The sequence below is a fragment of the Strix uralensis genome, chromosome 5 (assembly GCF_047716275.1).
Source record: "Strix uralensis isolate ZFMK-TIS-50842 chromosome 5, bStrUra1, whole genome shotgun sequence".
In the NCBI taxonomy this organism is placed as follows: domain Eukaryota; kingdom Metazoa; phylum Chordata; class Aves; order Strigiformes; family Strigidae; genus Strix; species Strix uralensis.
In genome coordinates, this window is record NC_133976.1 from 30,702,367 (window position 1) to 30,722,939 (window position 20,573).

Consider the following 20,573-nt stretch of genomic DNA (forward strand, 5'->3'; position numbering starts at 1 on the left):
TAAACACTGTCAAACATGTTAAGGAGTTCTTTTTTCAGATGGAAACAAAACTAAATAGCAGAGAATCCTTGCTTGGCAGGATACTGACATTCATTTTAGGTATTGAGTGGAATCCTATCTAACTGGTTTCAAACCAGCCATTAGGGGCAACTAGACAATTTTCCCAGTGGCACCAGAGTCTACCAGGAAGCAGCAGAACTCCATCTCCTTGGTCTTTAAAGGTCACTGGGGACAGTCTAGCATCAGTGGGGAAATAGTCCATGCTGTTCCATTGCAGCATGGATCCCAGCATCCTACTGCAGGCTGGGCATGCTGCTTTCACCTGCCTCTCTACTACGCTTTGAGGGTGAAAGCTCATTGAGAACACTCTAGGACTGCTACAGATATAAGCAGCCATCTGGTGAAAATCTCCAAAAGATTTTTTTTCCAGTCCAAATACAACAGGGGCCATACAGAGAATATCAGGGGTTCTTTTAATAAAGATTCTTTAATGGATCCCCATTGTTTTCTGTGAACAAAAAAATAAGAGAAAGAAATTAAGGATCAGGCACTAAGAATTTTTTTCATACTTTATGTCTACAGAAACAGTATCAACATTACTAAGTAATCAGTCCTTTCACAGATTGCTTACCTGAAATGTAGCCTATTTGTCTGAGTGGTTCAATGCAAGTTAGAAAACTCAGACCTCTGGTTAAGATGAAAATATGGACAAAGGTACCATTGCAGTAACTTTTGAGAAGAGAATCTCATCCAAGTATCAGCTATAATAGAGAAAAAAAGGCCTGTTTTACTCAGAAACTTTCCTATGCTGAAGCAAAGGCAAGGTACATGCAATAACACAAGCTTAAGGGAATCCTGAGAAATCTTATCAACCTCACATTTATATACTTTATTAAATATTAAACCTGCACTTGAAAAGGTCTTAGAGAGCTAGGATTTTAGATAGAGACTGTTTACAAAGCAAAGCAACAATTAAATTAATTAAAGAATGCACAACATCTAGCAATTTTTTTTTAATCTCAGCAAACTCATGTGTTTATAGGCTTTTAAGGCTAGAAGAGACTAGCATGAACATCTTCTTTAATCTGTGTGGACTATGGCTACTCTATGTTATGCAGCAATTTTTTTCTTACAGAGAATTGGTCTTCCTTAATATGCAACTGAACATTTGGAAGATCTGTAATATGACTGAAAGCGGAGGATCTTTTATGTAATATTCATTCTCTACTTAAAACCCTCAAGTGATGGCAAATCAGACATATTCTGAAAATCTGATTCAGAAGTTAACACTTCTTTTTAAAAGACATAATTTTCAAAATGTTTAACTTTTGTTTCCTTATGGGAATGTACCCCCAAAATTAAATTTCTTCTTCTTGAATGAGTAAGTATTTTGACTGTGATCTAGTCGCCTTTTAAACTAAATATTTTAAATATGAAAACCTGACTAATGCAGATAAGTTGCATGCATACATTGGAATCCTATCTTATATGTGTCTTTCTTTTTCCTGGTAGTTATTATCATATAATCACAATCTTGCTGTTTAGGAAACTGAGGCACAGGGAAGTAACAATATTTGTCAAAGGATGCATAGTAAGTCACTGTCTGGAAAAATAGAGGAGGCTAGCATTGTCACACATTTATGATCCTTCTTCACAAAGGCTAAGGTCCATCCTTGCTTATTTGCTCTTTATTTTATCTAGATTCAAACAAAAATATGAGGCATTTTATTAAAACATGTCAAATATTTGTGAAGATTCATAGCAATATTTCTGTAAATGGTGTGAAGCCAGATATGCATCAGAAAATAAAAAACTGACCTCAATACAATTGGAAATTTAAAGCTAAAACCACCTAAAGGTTAAAGCAGTGCTCAGTTCTGCAAAGCTGTGGCAGGCAGTTTGCAAAGGCAGACTCTCTAATGAGGAATCAGCAATTCCTGCAATATTTATTTCTATATTGTTCTGATATTTCTAGAAACCACAGTAATAAAAAATAAGTCTCCTAACACTCAGTGAAGGTGTGGCTGGATGTGACACCAGAAGTCTGCCTGTAATTATTCTGATGGATTTCACTACATCCTTATGTCATACAGAAATGCATTGCACAACCCCCTCAGAATTTGAAATTTTGAAGAATTTTTTTATAGTAAAGAATCACATTTGCAGCTTACCAGTGTTCAGGTGCTAAGCAGTAATACTAGAGCTGCCACTGGCACTTCCTGGGCTGCTCATGCTGCTAAAGGGAAGAGCAGGGGTTTCTGGAATGTCTCTTATTTGGGTAATGATACCAGCAGGGATACCCGCGAAAGAAACGCCACAGGAGTGGTAAGACTCTGACAGAGTGTGGGGACGCTGGAGCAGTAAGTGCAGATAAAGAACAATATGTTTTTCCTTCCTGTGATGCGATAAGACTCCTTATGCTCTTTGTACTTTCTTTGCTATATAGTCAGATATACAATTTGTAAAAACAACCACCAGCTTGTAGATTTTAAAATAATAATTAGCAATGACTAATATCTGGCTGAGGTTTCACACCTATCAGCAGCCCTGCTACTTTGAATTCACACCTAAGTCCTTGCAGTGTTCTGGTTTCCTGGTTTATGCTGGTACTGAAAGATATGAGCTGCCAGAATAAGGGACACATTTCGTTAGGGTCTTTTCAGTCCTAGTTTCATGCAGAGCTACAAACTCTTTCCTTTGCAAAGGCACCCTGAGGGGATACATGCCATTTTAAGTGCTATCTAATGCTTTCTTGGTACAAAGACTGTTATAATTTATGTCAAGAGCCAGGTTAAATTAATAACCATAAACCACAGCTCTTTTTTTAGGATGTCATTACAGTGTCATAATGCCTGCTGGTCTCAACCTAGTTAAGCCATGCATTCTGAATTCTCAAAATAAAGTTTAAAAAAAGAAAAAAGATAGTTTTTGACCCAAAATGCTTATAAGCCAAAAAAATTTTGAGATATAAATGAAAAATCTGGGATGTGGTTAGAAAGGTAGGAGTGGAATAGTTACATTTTAGCCATATTCCTCAATGTGGTCTATGGACTTCTACTTTCACCCGTATTCAGTCTCAGGAGGGACTTCCAAGAAAAAAGTTCACAGACAGGAAGAACAAAGATGTCACAACCTATCTGCAGAACTTGTCCAGCTTCTTGATTACTCCTGTTTAACATGCATCTACTCAACAACAGATTACAACTGAGATTCCTTGAGTCAGGGAAGCCCATAAATGTTTTGTGGGGTACTTTTGCTATGTTTTAGTGGTTTCTACACTTAGGTCCATGATTATAATTTAATCCATGACCGTATGTGCCAAAAGGTAACCAACTGTCCTCCTGTCCCCAAAGCTGTTGTAAGACCAGAGCAGAAGAGGCTAAATTACTACTTTTAGATATTTCCAATGTAGCTACCAAAGCTAGTTCTCCATTCCAGAAGGTGAATCATCTGATCCATGTAGAGATCTACCTTAAGATTAAATGAATTCCATAATAGTACAGTAGAATTCAGCTCCAAATTAATATAACTAAATTTGGGAGTCCAGGTGTAGGTGAACAGATGTGATCTAGGTGCCTAAGTTTCAATTATAGTTAATGGAGCCTAAAAGAGAAATTTAGCTACCAGCAAAAGGTGCTGGATTTAGCTGCTTAGACTTAGGTATGCCTCAGTGCCATCTGAGATGCTGCATGGTGTCTGAAATGCTCATATGCATTTGACAGAACAGACACAAAACCTCTGAGCGATCAGCATCCTTCAAGAGAAGGAGCTGGAGACGAGGAATTTTCAAGCATCTCAGATGACACTACATGTCTATGGGCAAGAAACTGAGTACACTTTTAGGTGTTTATTTTAGGGTGAGTTGAATGACTCTAGGATCCATAGACAACATTTATTGATTATAATAGAAGTTAGACGTTAGGCTTATATGTAATCTACACACAGACAGCTTCTCAGTCTCAGGATGGTAAACCAGATGGAGGGAACTGTGTTCCAAGGAACAGTTGTGGCAGGAAAATGCTTTTATTTCTATCTAAATTTATGCGAAGATGACTGATGTATTTTTAGTTGTAAATATCCTAAATTCCCCTGCTCCTCCTATGGACAGAGTGAATTTATCTGGGATATGAAATACCAAATGTGAGTTCAACTAAGGGGTTACATGGTAATATCTAAAATAGTTATCTATATCTTCATGAGCAAGAGTCTGGGAAAAGCTGTAAAATCAAATTCAAGAAGCAACTAAAAATTTAACTGGTGGAAGAAGTCAAATTAAGTGTGACTTAGTAGCAGAAAACTTCCAATAGGAAAAAAAATCCAAACACTGGGGAGAAGAGCACAGTCAGTGCTCACGGAGAAAAGGAATAAATTTTACATGAACTAGGTTCTTCAAGCAACCACTGTTGCCTGTAGTATTTCTACAGCAGCTGATTCTAATGACTATTACATGGAAGCAGTAACTCATATTCCAGGGTTACAAATACCTGTTCCATGTGACAGTTGTTACCTAACCAAGTTTGATGTACCTGGCAGAAACAAATGAGAGCACAATTTGACGCTTCAGTTGTTGTAACTAAGGCCCAGAAAGCTTCATGACTTAACAAAAACTCCTGGGGGACAAAAGTATTTTTCATCTTGCCACGTAAAAACAGCTTTTCTCCAGGGACCTCTGATTCTCCTTTGCTTCAGTATACATATAAGTAAATTGCAAGTAATACAAGATCATTTAATACAGCAACAAGTCATAAGCAAAGCTGTGAAATTTGCTGCTGCTCAATAGCAGTGGATGGTAGATGTTGCAAAGAACCACGTTCAGTGTCCGCTCTGGACTTGAATTTGAGCACAAAGACTGGTAACCTTGGAAGAAAGTGACTGTACTTCTGTTCACAGTTCAGTTTCTCATGTCAGATTTAGGTCAATCACTCTGCAAAATGGGAGAGAGAGATACTGTACCAGACATCCCACTCACTGGCAGAGATCTTCTAACCAGAATTCAGAAGCAGCAATGACACTGAGAGATGGCAATGGCAGAGAGACTTTTCAGAAATTTACTTCGGTGTTTCGCACATTGGTTACCGTTTAGCCAGCTGAGAGCAGCCACTGACAGCTCTCTCACAGCATGCCAGACAAATGTAATACAGAAACTGAAAACAGTAGCATCTTAAACAAAAGTCAACGACCATTAACTCATTAAGTCAGATTAAGTCTGCACAGAACTGTCAGAATAAATTGTGTGTAGAGGAGTATCAAAGACTGATACAAAATACAAATATACAAAATACAAATACAAAAATGTATTTGTAAAAAGGGCAGGAGGAATTACTGGCCACCAGGACACAAGCCTTTTCCTCTTTTCATCCAGGTCCTTCTAAACAAGGGGATGGCTTTAGGTAAGGCAAAGTGAGTGTGTATAAGGAGTGAAGATCTAGGCTAAGAGGAAATAGTATGGTAAGAAATGTGTATTGGACTTAAACTAGTGTAGCTTTTTTCGTACTAATTAGCACCACTTATTCTCCTTATCTGACTCTCTCAAGAGCATTTGCCAACCCCAACTCTGTCCATTCCATAACTTATGGCCACACTATTCCGGTTGTGATGCTTCCAAAAATGCTCTTTTGTTGGAAGATCACATATGCTCATATAATAGCTGAGTCTATAGACTGTATGCAGTCATAACTGTGTCCCCCACTCATGACAAAAAGCTAACTTCAGTTTTAAAACAGACACTGATGTTGGCTTTGCTTTAGATAGAGGACAAGAACACCTAGGGAAAATTGTGGCCATTATACAAACAAATACAGTATGCTCCGGCAAAATGTCAATTAGAAGCAAAACGTCAATCATTCTGCTCAATAAAGATGCTCAATTTTTCCTCTAGAAACTGTACCCCAACTCTCTCTGTGAACCTACAGAGTTAAAACCTACTTTGTTGCTTGCTGTTCGTATTTGAAGTAACAAGGTCAACCCCAATCTGACTCCTCATGTTCCTTGTATTTTCAGTGAACAATTATACACTGCTGGTAAGTTTTTCCTAAGCACCTTTTTCTCTTTACTCAAAAAATCCATGTTATTTGCACAGTTTCTCTCAAGATATTCTCTTAATTCTACACTGATAAGTTGCTATTTCAAACTTCTGTTAGAACCATGAACAGCAGTCATTGCACACTGCTGATATTAACATTGACTTCATTTTGTAGGGATTTGAGTGACTCAGCATCACATTCCTCACGATTAGGAAATGTTTTGCAATTTCACTTTACGATATATCAATAAAATCTTATCTTTCCCTTAATGTGTCCTTCTGAGATGGGTTTGCCATAAAACACATTCATGTGTGCTGATTTAGCCGTAGTTCTCTTGCTGATTTTCTCCGTTGCTCAACACACTTATCATTAATGTAAACCCCGTCACATCTTATTCCCACCTCAGCTAAGAATCTGACTGAAAAGCAAAGAGTGGAATCAATTTCTGATTTAGGAAGAAAATAACTGCTTAGAAAGAAAATTACTTAAGAGGGAAAAAAATAATCAACAGCAACAGCCATTGCAATTACTGGGTGAAATTAAGAAATCTACAAATGGAAGAACTACAGACTATAACTTATTTAAGATGGTCAGATGTTCTAGTTCAAAAATAAAGGGGTTGTTCCTCCTAAATTTTTGTACGAGTTTAACCAAAGCCGAGGCACACATATGACTACACCTGCCCCCTTCTTTTGTCTGTATTCTCAGCACCTGCTGAACCACTTCTATTCCATTTCCTCCTGACAGTCAGATATTGCTTCTGTCTCTGTTTCATAGTGCAGTTAAGTGGCTGATCTGTCTTCCTCAGCACATTTTCAGCATCCTGTTCTAACTTATCTTCAGAGCACCTGGGCCCAAGAGAAAATAAGAAAGAGGAAGCAAAGAGAGGTGCTAGTGGGTGATAGGTAATGCCAGAAGAAAGCAAGTTCAAAGCAAATTAAAAGAAACTGATGCAAATATATTACAGGATGAATTAGGCTGGATATGGAAGCTTAGCAGAACATGGGTAAAGATTTGAACTTCAGCCCCTGCTCCCAGGGACTGCTATATAATTCTCAATCACTCTATAATGACAAACAACAACTCTTACTGACAGCAATTTATTTCAGGTAAAGAGGGCTGTGCAAAGGAGAAGCTATGGCTTTGAATTTTCCCAGGCAGGGAAGGGCACTGAGCCGAGACTCCCATACTTTGAACAAGTGCCCTAACACCGACCTAAAGAAGAAAAAAGAATGTGCTGTCAGTTTTGAAAGCAGTTATACATATTATGGAAAGCCAATCCTGAATTCTGGAACTACTTAAGATTTCAGAGGAGAAGGAGAGGCAGGAACACCTAGTTTGGATCATCCTAGCAGGACCTATACTCTGAGCTGCTTTGCCCTATCAAGACTGAGGTGCTTTCTGGACATACTGAAGATCTTCTGTTACTTTGGAAGTTTTACTTTTAAAGTTCAAAATTAAAGGTAATATGGTAACTCTAATGGACAGATGAATTGAGATTTTGACGATTTAATTTGGATTTATGTGTCTGCAATCCCCTAAGTCATTTCTTCTGCATCTCAGTTCATGACCATACAAGAAGTCTAATTTAAATTCTTTGGATCGTTGATGCAACTGAGATTGCAATTGTTCCTATGCTTTTTTAGGCTTTGGATTGGCACCTTCCCATGCAGTCAGATATCCATAGGCTTTACTGGTGTTTCTGAGCCAGTTTTCAGAACAGGCACCATATATCTTATATACTGATGATGAATAATAGAGATATACAGATCTGTTTTCCCTTTGAAGACGGTCTAAGGTTAAAAATAGCAAAATTTGCTTTACATAACAGACCAAGAATTAAATTCAGGCTCTTTTCTGTATGCTAACAGCAATAACACATAGAAGATTCACTCACTGGATCATATATCAAGACACATTGTCTCAATTGTTTGTGCCTTTTGCAAGATAGCCTTAAAATAGAACTCTGATTCTGATGTATTCAGAAAAAAATTAAAAAAATGAAAAATCCTATTTGTAAAGAACACTAAAAGTATTTGGAGAGCCAAGCAGAAAATCCAGCATTTAATTTCAAAATAAAGCTAGAACTTAAAGGAAGATAAACCAAAAAAGTTTACACTTAAATTTTATTTAGCATTCTCATTCATGTATTTGCTCAGTGGTAACATTAATGAGTTAAACAGTATTCCAATATTAGTGAAAGAATGTGATTTTTTTTTGTCTGGCAGGAGGAACACTCAAAGGTCAGCAACTGTAATTCAAGGTCAAAATTTCTCCTGACTCTTGTTCTCTTCAGACAGGAGCTGGTTTAAAACACTGCTCTGTTTGAGAGCTTTTAGATTGGATATATCTTCACTTACAACAGGAATATCTTCACTTTGATCCTCAGTTATCAGTTCTTCACTGTCTGACAGCGTACACAGGAGCGTATCATTTTCATAGGTAGGAAAATAATACCTGAAAGCAACAAGCCATAATTACTAGATATTCACATATTTTGTTTGAAGGAAGTAGAGCATATTTTATGAGATTAGATTTTAAAAAAGGAAAAATGATAAAGTCTGGTTGTCTGTAATGACAGTAAACACCCAGAAACATCAACTATCATGTACATCTTAGAAGAGTCATAAAGAAAAGCTGGCAACAGACAAGTCCTTCCCTCTATTTCTACACCTGTATGTTGTCACAACTGAGGCCACAGATCCAGATTTGTCCCACAACAAATGCTGAATGGAGATGTTTCAGTTAGAATACTCCCTGTGCTTTACCATCTATGGCATCATCCCCCAGACCTATTCAGCCTACCTACCACATGAATCAGTGTTATGTTACGCTCTCTTTCTATTTGCTATGGAGAAAACTAAGGGTAAACAACCAACTTGTTTCGATGCCTACGTTACGTAGACATTATGCATATATCTATATTAGAAATGCAAAAGAAGGGGTTTGGTTCAGTTCTAGAACTATATGCCCAGAACGTATCTTTACTGGCAGTGAAATACATGGCAGATGCCCATTCCAGTCATGATCTGCATCTGTGTAGAGAGCTAATGGCTGGAAGAATCTCATGTGAACACGTGGGGCATTCGAGATATCACCTTGGTGCACAGATTCAACCTTGGTTCCACCAGGAGGGAATGTGTTCTGACTGCACCACATATGCCTTTCACCGTTCACTGCACAACTGCAAATACAGGCAAAAGACAATTTTGCAACAATAAACCTCTCTAGCACACTGACTTGACAGTGCGGACACAACTTATGGGGATAGTGTATCCTGGATGCAACTAGAAGAGCAGTACCACATGTTCATTTTAGCTTCAGACATATGAGGATTTATAATTCTGAGTAGTTTTGAGACTAATTATCATTGTATGTGGACCAGTAATGCCGGGAACTCAGGGCACTGTTGCACTGGCAAAACCCAGAAGTTTCAACATACTGTTTTACAGACATTGGCAAGTATCAGTATAAATGCTGGAAGAAACATGTGTGCCCTTACTGTGGTTGATCCCATGTAGACCTGGCTGGCAGGAGTGTAATGTGTTTGGTCTCTTCCATATGACTTATCAATTCTCCTTTAGACTGAAATTTCTCCTGGCAGTTGTAACAACGACAATGATGAATTTCTCTTCTGATGAAGTTCACTAGCTTTACTTGCTGATAAAAGTTCAAACCTGGGAGAGATGGTAGCAAACAAGCACTTGAGGAAGATGAGACTTAATATACTGTCCTGGTTTAGCCACGATAGGGTTAAGTTTCCCCAGCAGTGGGGGGGAACGTCACATCCTGGTGCCAAAGCGGGACAAGGGGTTACCGTGTGTACTGTGGGATTTGCTCTGTTCTCACTGCTGTATTGGTAGATATTTTGCTCTGTTCATTGTTATTACTGTTATTGTTATTGTTGCTGTTTGTTGTGTTGCTATTGCACTGTTGTATTAAACCTCTCCTTATCTCAGCCTCGGGGCTTTGTATTTCACTCCCTTTGTGGGGGAGGGGCAGCGGCCGCGTGGTCTCAGACCCCAGCAGGGGCTAAACCACCACATATACAAATGCTCTTTTGGATTAAGCATAAAGACTGATAAGGGTTTACTGAAGACCAGCACTACCTGAATGCTGCAACTTAGCAAATTAACTGAACTTTCTCCCAGCTGCAGGGGAATCAGCCCTTCTTTTAATGTAAAAATTGCAAACACCTTGCTTCCTCTCAGTCTACAGCAGAAAGCAAACGTTGGCCAAACACAGCTTAAAGCACAGCCTTCTAACTTGCAAGTAAGTCTTAACAACAACAATAATAATACTACTACTATTAATAATTATAGGGCTCCAGCAGCCAGACCTGAGACTCAGAGAGTAGGTATTTGTAGAAGCTACTTTGCAAAATAATCCAACGGTTTTAAAGAAAATATCACACATCCTTGGCAATAACAACAGTTCCAGAAAAATAAAGTGTTCCTGATTTTCTTTTGTAAGCTGGCAGAAACAGTTTCCGTAATGGAAAAGTTAAATGTCTGAACAAAAATCAAATCGATACAGTTGTTTTCCACCATTCTTATGATGTGGTTTTCTCCACACTAGTGGCAAATGCTGACAATTAAAGCATCTCTTACTCACCATGCTCTGACTTTATTGTAGGAAAGTCAAATCCATGTGACTTCTGAAGAAAAAAAAAGGAAAGAATAAAATATCTTATTTCCACTACTTCTACTATGCCAAGTTAAAAACAGCTCAGCTTTTCATAGACTGACACAGACATATGCATACAGACATGCAAACACTAATACATGAAACAACCCCCCTCAAACTGTTTCATCATCAGAAACTTTCATATTCTGTTAAAATGCAATGCTCCTGTTAAATACTTTATTAAAACTGAAACACAGATGCTAACCATCAAATGTATTAAATCATCAAGTCACTGCAATATTAAAGATGCTACCTTTTTATTGTCTGTACCAGCCTGTATACTCACAAGTAACAGTTAGTCATAGTCTCAATGTAAGACTTGACTCTGCTGCATACATATTTTAGAGAACAGATGTTAGAGATGCATGCAGTTCTTTAGTTCTGTGCTAAAGAGGGCATTCTGATGCAGCAGCTGATTTGATCTTAACAAGGATGCTACAATCTTACTTTTTAATTCCAAAGTGATGGAAGAATTGATATTTAAAACAAGTCTTACCTGCATGTGAAGATACAATTTTTCTGTGGTGTCTGCTTGTTGTTCACAGAACAGGCAAACTGCATACACAGGATGCTCTTCCCAATCAGACCAGTCTCTTATGAAAGAGTCAAAAAGATTCATTTAATTGTGGAAAAGATAAGAGACATTTTGTGAAAGGGGACTTCAGATTCTGCACTCACAGCAGTATAACTAAATCCAGAGAAACGGAATACTTTAAAGAGGTAGGGGAGACAGTGTGGATTTATATCTGGATACATGATTAGAGTATGGTTTACAATCGAAAAAATCACAAATTCAAGAATAACTGAGCAGTTACTGTTGGTTAATTCCTGTGCTGAGAGGCAGGAAGTCCTACTTGAATTTGCCTGCAGTAACAAACTTCAGTTTCTGTCCAGTTTGGCTAGTCATCAAATATTGTCTTCAGTGTTTATTTTTATAAGGTCTTTTAAAATTCTTTTATACTGTTCTAATCCTCCAATACACCACCTAAAGACATAATCATCAGGCAGAGTTCACTTTAAGTGTTATTTACTTATTAAATATTATTATTCCCAAAAGAGACACTAATTTATGTTACATTTAGACATGCACACAGAGAATACTTCACCAACACATCTATTTAGCACTCCAATACTGCTGAGAGATAGAAATATTATTGCAACCACATATAATCAAGTAAAATTAAGCTCAAGTCACAGACAAAACTAGGAAGGTCAGGGACCCTGATACCCACAACTTCCTTCCTGCTTATTCAATTCTCTACGGCCAAGGAAGCCACCACTGCAGTGATCTGAGGTCCTGGACCACAGAAGAATGCGGAAGAGAGATGGATGCTGCCATCAGTCAACACTGTTAATAAATTTCCTTTGAAATCCTGCTATCAGACTTTTTCATGCTGACATTTTTGATGCTTACTCTTGATTTTAAATTTGAGCAAAACCCTTTCAACCATTTCTTAGTACAGAAGTAAAAAAGAAATTGCTCTGCCTACATCATTACATACCCAAAAGGCTGTTGTTTGAGCTATATGCAAATGAAAAATGGGCTTGTGATTGAAATACAAATTTACAGTCCTTGTTGTGAAGAAGTGTCTCTGACAAGAACAACTTGGGGTTGATTTGATTGGCTTAAATGAATTTTAACTGTGTACTAATTAGGCACAGCATTTTCCCTGTAACTACTTGCAACAATAATGGTCTTGCAAGTCTTTAAAATGGGCACATAAGTAACTCTTACTCTTCTAGGTTATCTAGTAATTCCCGGTCATCCTCTGACTGCACTTCCTCCCAGGACTTTCCAAATTCCTGGGGAGAAAAGAAAAAGAAAAAACATTTCCTGATTCACATCACTTTATATATCAACTGAATGAACATCTGGGAAGTCACAATCAACATCTTACTTTGGATCACGTTGGTATTTCTGCAAGTTAAAGGTAGTCATACAACAGTGCTTTAGTAATAATTTTTAAAATAACAATTTGTTTTGTCTTTTGATGGGATATTCTCCACTCTACATCTGGGAAGAAGATGATTTGGCACAGAGCTCTCAAGAAGAGGATTCAAGCTCTGTGCAGAGTGTTGCAACACTACCAATATGTTCCCGAGGTGGGTATGTTATCACTGTCTTGAGTTTGCCATCACGCTTGCTCAATCCAATCTGCCTACCTTACTCTTGCAGCATATGTTGCTTAAACAATGCAGCTATCACACCTGAGTCTTTAGTTGGCACAGCTACACCAGCCAGCGCTTGTACCTTGTACAAGGTTATGTCAGTAAAAACACATGGTGTAAACCTAGCTAGAGAGTACTCCAGAAGGGCAGTATGAGCCAGGGCACAGATCTCTGAGATAAACTCCAGTTCTTCTTCCATCGTATTCTCAGATGTGAATGTAAGCACATCTATTCATGGTGTACTATTCTTCCTTTTACTTTCTGTGTTGTTTATTTATATCTTAAAGACCTTCAGCACAAAGTATATCACCATACATTTGTGCAGCGCTCAGCACAATGGCAAGCGCTCTCAGCATGACTTGCGATATAAATAACAGGCAATAAAAAGCTGAAATACTCTACTGAAATACCAGCAGTGATCTTTAACTAGTGTTTTTCTTTCCTCTGATTCTTCCCGCCTTCAAAAATAAACCAGAGCAAACTAACCAGTAATCAAAACAGTATTTTTGAACTCATACTTTTGATGGCTGTGAAGGATTCACAAAGATCATAGTTGATGATCTTGTCTCCATTTAAAAAACAAAGGCAGCTAATAAAAAGATCATTCTTTCATTTATTTCATTCAAATATTCCCTCTGATAAATATATTTAATAACATCCTTACTGTTATTATTGCCTTTATGGTTGTATGGAAAAAGAAGGAAAAGATATCCATCATTAAACAATTTAATGAGAATTTTCAAAGCTGTTAGTGTCTATCAGGTAAATGATAAACAAATGTCTCTAGACAGCCCTAAACATAATGTCATCATATATTACAGAATGAAAATTCAGTAATTAATTCAGTGATGCTACATGGTAGTGTGTAAACTCTCTGAGTTACAGGGAGACTCATTAACGTCACCATTACTGCAAGATAACATGAAGCCATTAACACCTCTCACCACATGTTCTCCCAGCTGCACAGTAGTTTCCTAAGGCTGTTAATGTTAACACCTTAATGAGAGGATAGTGGCTCACAAGCACTGCAAAATGAAGACGAATGCTCACACTTTTTCCCCTTACCACCTTGAAGTATATGTGCACAAAAGAGGATGTTCAGAAGAGCAGCCAATATTAAGCTTCACCTTTTAATTAAAGGTGAAAGGGAAAAACCACGCACAAGCTTCGTTATTGTTTCTTTAGGGTGTTTCTGTGAAGAAGGCAGAGAAGAATCTTGTAAGAGGACTCTGTTTCCCTCATCTATTTATATTCAGAGGAGAAAAAAAAAGAGGAGAAAGCTAATCAGGTCTTGTGTCACTGGAAAATTGCATGGTAAATGGATAACCAGGGACACTGTGATGAAATTGCCAAGAGACTGAAGTTGAGCAATTGGGTGGGAAAGAGTTTTTTGAAACATTCTTAAAGCTCTTTCAGTTTTTTTAATTTTTCTTTTTTTTAAAAACATATTTTCAATTCTACAGCTTGATGGGCATTTGGGACCAAGGGTACCTTTGTTAAGTATTCAATTTCCCTTGCTCTTTCATCTAAGACGCAAGAGCTCCCAACAATCATTTCTAGAGATTCCCAAGAATTTCTTGACAAATCCAGAGAAAAAACTAGACTTGACATTATTAGTAGTTCAAACAGTAGAAAATGCATAATTAAAAAAACCGCAGGCCTTGCTATATATCCAAGGAAAACCAGCTTTTTTAAAAAAATACTTCCTGTACTTCACAGAGAGGAGGTTCCTACAGAAAAGTGAGGAGAGCATGCAAATGTGTGTGGTTTGATTTCCTCTTCCAAAATGAAGTCAAAATGCAGAGATGAATTGACTCACAGACAATTTATCTTCTCAAGTTGGGCACAGTTTTAAGGGTTCTACAGGGGGAAGGTTTGTGTGCTTCACTGAGGCAACATACCCCAACTTGAGAAGTGCTGAGATGGGAGAAACTAGAAACAGCAGCTGGTATTTCAAGCAGTTTTCCCAATAGAGAAGTTACTGAACTACATGCAAATGTAGTTCCAGGCCTGTGGAGCTCAGAAACCCCAAACAGATGCTGCTTTCCCCTGCAAATTTCCTCTCACCTGCCTTACTGCAATAATCTGAATTGTTTCATATTGCTGCAGAACTCGAGATGCTTCATCACGTAGAAGAGGTGGTCTTACCCCACCATTAGTTAATAGACGTTGTATGAATTTTAACATGAAGCTTGTACTATCACTGGCTGATGAAGGGTTTTCCTTTACTATTTTACAAAATACACACTGTGTAAGTCAAAACAGGCTAAATATAAATAGTAACCCCTATAACAAAACATTCTTCCTCCAGTCCCCAACATATAATAATGATGATTTAGGGCCTGGCAATAGGGAGAAAACATCTTTTTATCTTTGAGGAAAAGAGCTTTATGAAACAATTTTTCTAGTAAGTAACAAGTACCATTTTCAGCCATCTAGCTTAGTCATAAGCACATTCATTTTAGTGATGTTACATTACTACACATAGATGCCATTAGTCAATTTGAAAATAAACATCTGTGCTTCCTAGGATGCTCTATACTTAAAGTGCTGTTGGTAACAATCAGGTGAACACAAAAGGGAAGGCCCTGTCAGCCTGGGTCTGCCTCAGTTCCTTGGGCTAAGAATAAGTGAGCTTTAATACTGCCTTCTGTTCTTTTGTGACCTCCAGAAGGCACCACAGACTACAAAGTTCTTCCCGCTCCATTTTTTCTTGGCTCTTTGTGCAAGTCATGGGGCCACAGGCTAACACAGGCAGAGAAACAAGAAAATTACATTGGAAGTTTTTTTGGAGAAAAGAAAAATAAGGTAACCTACATATATATCTCGGATGCATTGTTTCTCAGTTCTTCATCCTCTACTATCAGTTGGTCTTTTTCAATTTATACTTCAAGCCTTTCCAAATAGGATTGGTATCATCTTCCACACTTACACAATACTGACAAAAGACCTCCAAATCCACTGGGGAAGTGACTCCACTGCCTATCAAGTAATTTGCATCATTGTGAAACTCCCACTCTAATTTAATGTAACTATCTAATAATAAACTTATGGTACTTGCTTATGAAAGACGTCTATTATACATGCACATGACCAAAAAAGCTTCCACTCCTACTAAAGATCACATGTAATACTCTTATCTTAACACTAACCTGTGAGCAACATAACATGTCAATAATATGGGGGTAGACAGATCAAAGCAGCTTGCAGGTCATGACAGAAGTCACAGAAAGTCTCAGAATACCAAAATATTTGCAAAGGAATTTGCACTTATATTACTCATTGCTATGCCAAATTGGAAATTTAGGGGAGAGATTACCAACACACAGACATAGAATGTAACTTATGTTATGAAAACAGATTCTCACAAATGCACTAAAAACACAAGTGAAACCAAAAGCAGAATGGAGGGAAAGGAAGAAGGCAGGCAAGTCTACTGCTCTAAATGAAATCAATGGGAGCTTTGCCATCAGCTTAAAAACAGGAGTACGAACAGGCCAGAAGATCATGAGGCAATTCAGCAGGCATTCTCAGGACATCTGAACAAAAAGCCCTTAAAACCTCTCAGTACAAAAACCACAAAATAAAGGAAACTGCCAGTCCCAGCTTAATAAAGACTATTTTACGCAGTGCTTGGTGAAGATAATATGTAATGGAAAATTATAAAAAAGGACAATAATGTCTGTAAGATGGTTGTACTAAAGAACTATTCATTTAAATAGCTTAAGATCCAGTTGGGGATAGAAAAGCTTTATGGTGCACATCTTAAAAGTAAAGTGGATAAGACTGTAATAATATTGTTGTTTATCATTAGAGACCTACTTAGTCTTATAGTCTCTTTATGATGAAAACAAACTTGATCAAACTGGCATATAAAAAGATCTTTGCTACATTCTCAAAATTCAAACTTTTCTGTGAAAACATAAAAAATAGATCTTTAGGTCAAGATGAATTCAATAGTAAATTTTGAAGCAGTACATCTGTCATTTCAGATAAGATATCTAATACACGTCTGTGTCTGTGGAATTGTATAATTTCCCTGGACATTCAGAGCAATGCAAAGCACAGATCTTTTAAGACTCATTGAAAGTTGATAAAACTTGATAGTACACATTAAAAAAAAAATCCTCTGGTAAATTGTGAGGTGCTGGGGGACAGGAGGTAAAATGACTACATCAAGTCATTACAGAAAGCAGACCTTGCATAACATCTAAAATTCATTAAATATAGACTCATCTTGAAAAAAAGAATTCTATCAAATTAGTATAATTTACTGTAGATTACATATGTGCAGTAGAGAATAATGTTATTTCTCCTTACATGTAAAGGCCAATCTACTGAACCCCCAGTGAACAAATTAAAGTTCTTCCCTTTAAACTTTTTCTCCTTTGTGCAAAAATAAAAGGTTTGCCAAAGTCTATTTTGAAAGAAAATAGTTTCTACTATGTAGGAACTATCCTAAAAATTTCATGTTAATGAAAAATTTAATCTCATGCAACATTAGTGTGCAAATACACATTTTATAGCAAACTATTTTATAAGTGTTTAAGACAGAGTTTTTAGTCTGTTTTTAATTCTTTATTAAAAAAGTAATCCTTTCTTTAAAAGAAGAAATGTCAGTAGTTCTGATATTCAGTTCAAAGGATCAGAAAGACTGAGTAGAAACAGGCCACTGAGTGGACCGTAGTGAAAGACAACTGAAAATATGTGAAAAGAAAACATGGCTGTAGCAGAGCATGTAGAGCCAGACAAAGAATGGTGATAATTCAAAGTATGTTCCAGAAGAAGCACTGGCAGCACACTGGTACAAACCATGTCTGCACATGCAGAGCCCCCTGCCCAATTTTAAACATTTTGGTGGTTTGACATATCTTATTTGAATTGTATTTACCATCCTCTGTCTGTAATAGCAAGGACCTGAAAAATACATCTCTAAGTGATGCTGCTAAGTGATCAATACCTGAATTGGTTCAGGCTGGCATAAGAAGTTACTCTGCCAAGTCCTGCCCAGAATACCAGCAATAACTAAAGAGGACCAAGGCCCTGACCTGCGCACTGTCCTGTGACTGCCCATACTGTTTAATACTTTGCATGTTCTGTGGCCCCACCAACAGCACTACCCAGACAATGCTTGGACATTGTTCAGGAAGAATACTAGCCACAGATCGTTGTCAGCAGACAGCAAGGGCAAGGCCACCAGTTTTGGAGCAACTGGAGAGAGTGGGAAAAGAGGTTAGGTATACAAGTATTAGCCTTGCTGTAATATTTATTTTGTCATATTCTGCTTATTAACATGACACAGCCAATGTGTCTGCACTGATGTTATGACCTCTCTGCATGTCTCTAAAATTTCTGAAGGAGTATCACATGGTTCTCTGTGCTTCTGCGCAGTCATCTAGCTCAATTTCCTGATCAAAATTGGGACAGATTCAAATCTGAACAATAAATGCAACTTAGAGACAGAAGGTTATTTAAAGAGGATGCCAAGTTCTGAAAACATAAGATTACTCGCAGGACTACCAGAGAAGAACGAAACTATTAAAATAACTTAAAACAATTACAATGTTAAATTCAAGTCTGTTAACTTGCAAGGAAGAAGAGAATGCTCAGTTATGCTGAGAAGCTGAGAACATTTACCCTGTAGAACTTCACAACTTTTTCCCCACTGCACTGCCAAGTATAGGTCAGTTTTTAAAGCAGTGATATTTGAATATCTAGAAAAGAAAATATAGGCTTCAGATAATTGATCTTTGGAAGGAAAGTGTACAGGATCACAGAGGGAATTCACTCCATCTTGGGTAGAAGGGACTTGGGAGAGCATTAAACATACAACTTTTTGTTCTTAGAGTATAACCCAGGGAGAGAAATTAAAGGGAAAGAGTAGGTAAAACTGTCAAAGATGCGTATTTATAACCTGGATATTAACACATGTAGAAGGCACAAAGACTACTTCAGGTGAAATATAGTTATTTCTGGGACTGAATGTAGCAGCTTTTGAAGCAGCTCCTATATTCACGAGTTGAAGACAGCAAGTGAAAATCTGTTACACACACATGCATACACACTCTCAAAGGTCTGAGATAAAAAAATATTAACACCTAGCAGCATACACCTACCCAGAGGCTAAAATTGCACTTACTTTTTCTTTTATCTATATATCTTTCATTTTCCTCCTCTTTGCATTTAATTTATACTCTGCAGAACACTTCCAGTTTAAGGTTTCCAGAAAACAAGCTCAAAGCCAATAGCATTCAAGTTAGACCTCCATTTACTTCATTACTCTATCTCATTTTCCCTTCTGGTTATTAAAGCAGAGAGTGAGCACTAATGACATGGTGATTAGCGTCTCTTCAAGCTGCATTCTTGCACCTCTCAAAATCAATTCTCAACAACAAATGTTTACTATTCCTTAGTTTAACAATTATCCAGAATATCATACCATAAATGAGCATATTTCTTAAGAGTCCTTCACTTGATTTTTGACCTATGTACTAATTGCTGGTTTGGAATTACTCACTTTTAACAAGATATTGTCTATATCTCTTTAGTTAATTTACTAATTATTCATCGAACCACTTACCAAGTAATTAATGATATAAAATTTGTCATATTCTTTGTTTTTGGCATTGATTCTGCGATGTTGTTTCTTTCTCATGTGATCTTTAAGTGTGTTTTTGTCTCTGAAGACTTTTTCACAGTATAAACACTGCAAACTAAGATAAAAAGGTAAACACATCAACACGTTAAAATGAAAATAGTACAAGACAACATCCTTAAATAAGTTGGACATATACACAGTAAGATTAATCCTAAGCACGTGAGAGCAACCTAAATGAAAAAGAAAGTTTATTTGAAAAAAAACATCTTAGATCACAGTAAAGTTAATCAAACACAGAGATGACAAAAATGACATAAAATTAAAATATAGATAAAAAGGTTTACTGTTTGCCCCACATGTAAAATGGGAGAAAAGTCTGATCACCCAAAATTGTCCTACCAGGGCATGGGAGGGCTGTTCATTGGTCGATATGTGAACTCTTAACTCAGCATGCACTTATAATGGCACCCACTCCATCAGTAACTGTTTCTTTGTAATTTAGAGTGAAAAAACCCTAACTCTGAATGTGCTACATATCTTTAAAAACAATTTAAATTAGCTAACCAGAAAGTTTTATACTTCTAACTCAACAGAGAGGCTAAATGAAGGTTTGCCAGGGTGATCAACAGGTTTTGCAATCCTGAGAAATCAAATTTAGTAAATAATTCATGTGTGTGTATATATATAATTCATGTACCTGTATATACATACATACATACCTATACGTCCATGCTTATATACAGATATATAGACATGAATTATTATATATTTACACACATTACCTGAGAAGGTGAAAACATTCATTAACAAATAAGAATTTTACCACAGTATTGTCTTCCAGAGCAATTAAAACAAAACAGAAGTATATGCGCTGTCTTGAATTCTCTATTACAAGTACTATACATTAATTGTTCTCTCTACTGTAGTATCAACTGACAACTGAAAGTTGAGACTATAAAGCATCAAGTTGAGCCTCTTGACTCAGACAATAGACTATGAGGACAGTAATCTGCATTTCAGCCTTGTCGTGATTTACCCCCAGCCGGTAACTAAGCACCACACAGCTGCTCGCTTTCCCACCCAGCAAAATGGGGGGC

At 37.2% G+C, this 20,573-nt stretch overlaps 1 protein-coding gene across 7 annotated transcripts in view; it reads right to left on the reverse strand.

Moving 5' to 3' along the window:
* Window positions 1-468: 468 nt before the first annotated feature.
* The window catches only part of ZNF277 (zinc finger protein 277), a 69,819-nt gene continuing 49,714 nt past the window's right edge, over window positions 469-20,573 (reverse strand). Inside the window, exons 7-14 of one of the 7 annotated variants that reach the window (XR_012629172.1) lie at window positions 19,459-19,591; window positions 12,445-12,512; window positions 11,206-11,302; window positions 10,638-10,680; window positions 9,526-9,700; window positions 8,384-8,480; window positions 632-761; window positions 469-508 (exon numbers count right to left, since the gene is read on the reverse strand). Coding sequence is in view for 5 of the 7 variants with exons in the window: in XM_074870245.1 (XP_074726346.1) it covers window positions 1,678-1,697; window positions 7,118-7,238; window positions 8,384-8,480; window positions 9,526-9,700; window positions 10,638-10,680; window positions 11,206-11,302; window positions 12,445-12,512; window positions 19,459-19,591 (754 nt within the window). In the remaining 2 variants the exon portion in view is untranslated. Of the gene's footprint in view, window positions 509-631; window positions 762-1,472; window positions 1,698-6,724; window positions 6,872-7,117; window positions 7,239-8,135; window positions 8,481-9,525; window positions 9,701-10,637; window positions 10,681-11,205; window positions 11,303-12,444; window positions 12,513-19,458; window positions 19,592-20,573 lie in introns of those variants that run through there. The other 6 variants (XR_012629173.1, XM_074870245.1, XM_074870250.1 and 3 more) reach the window with 6 other exon arrangements.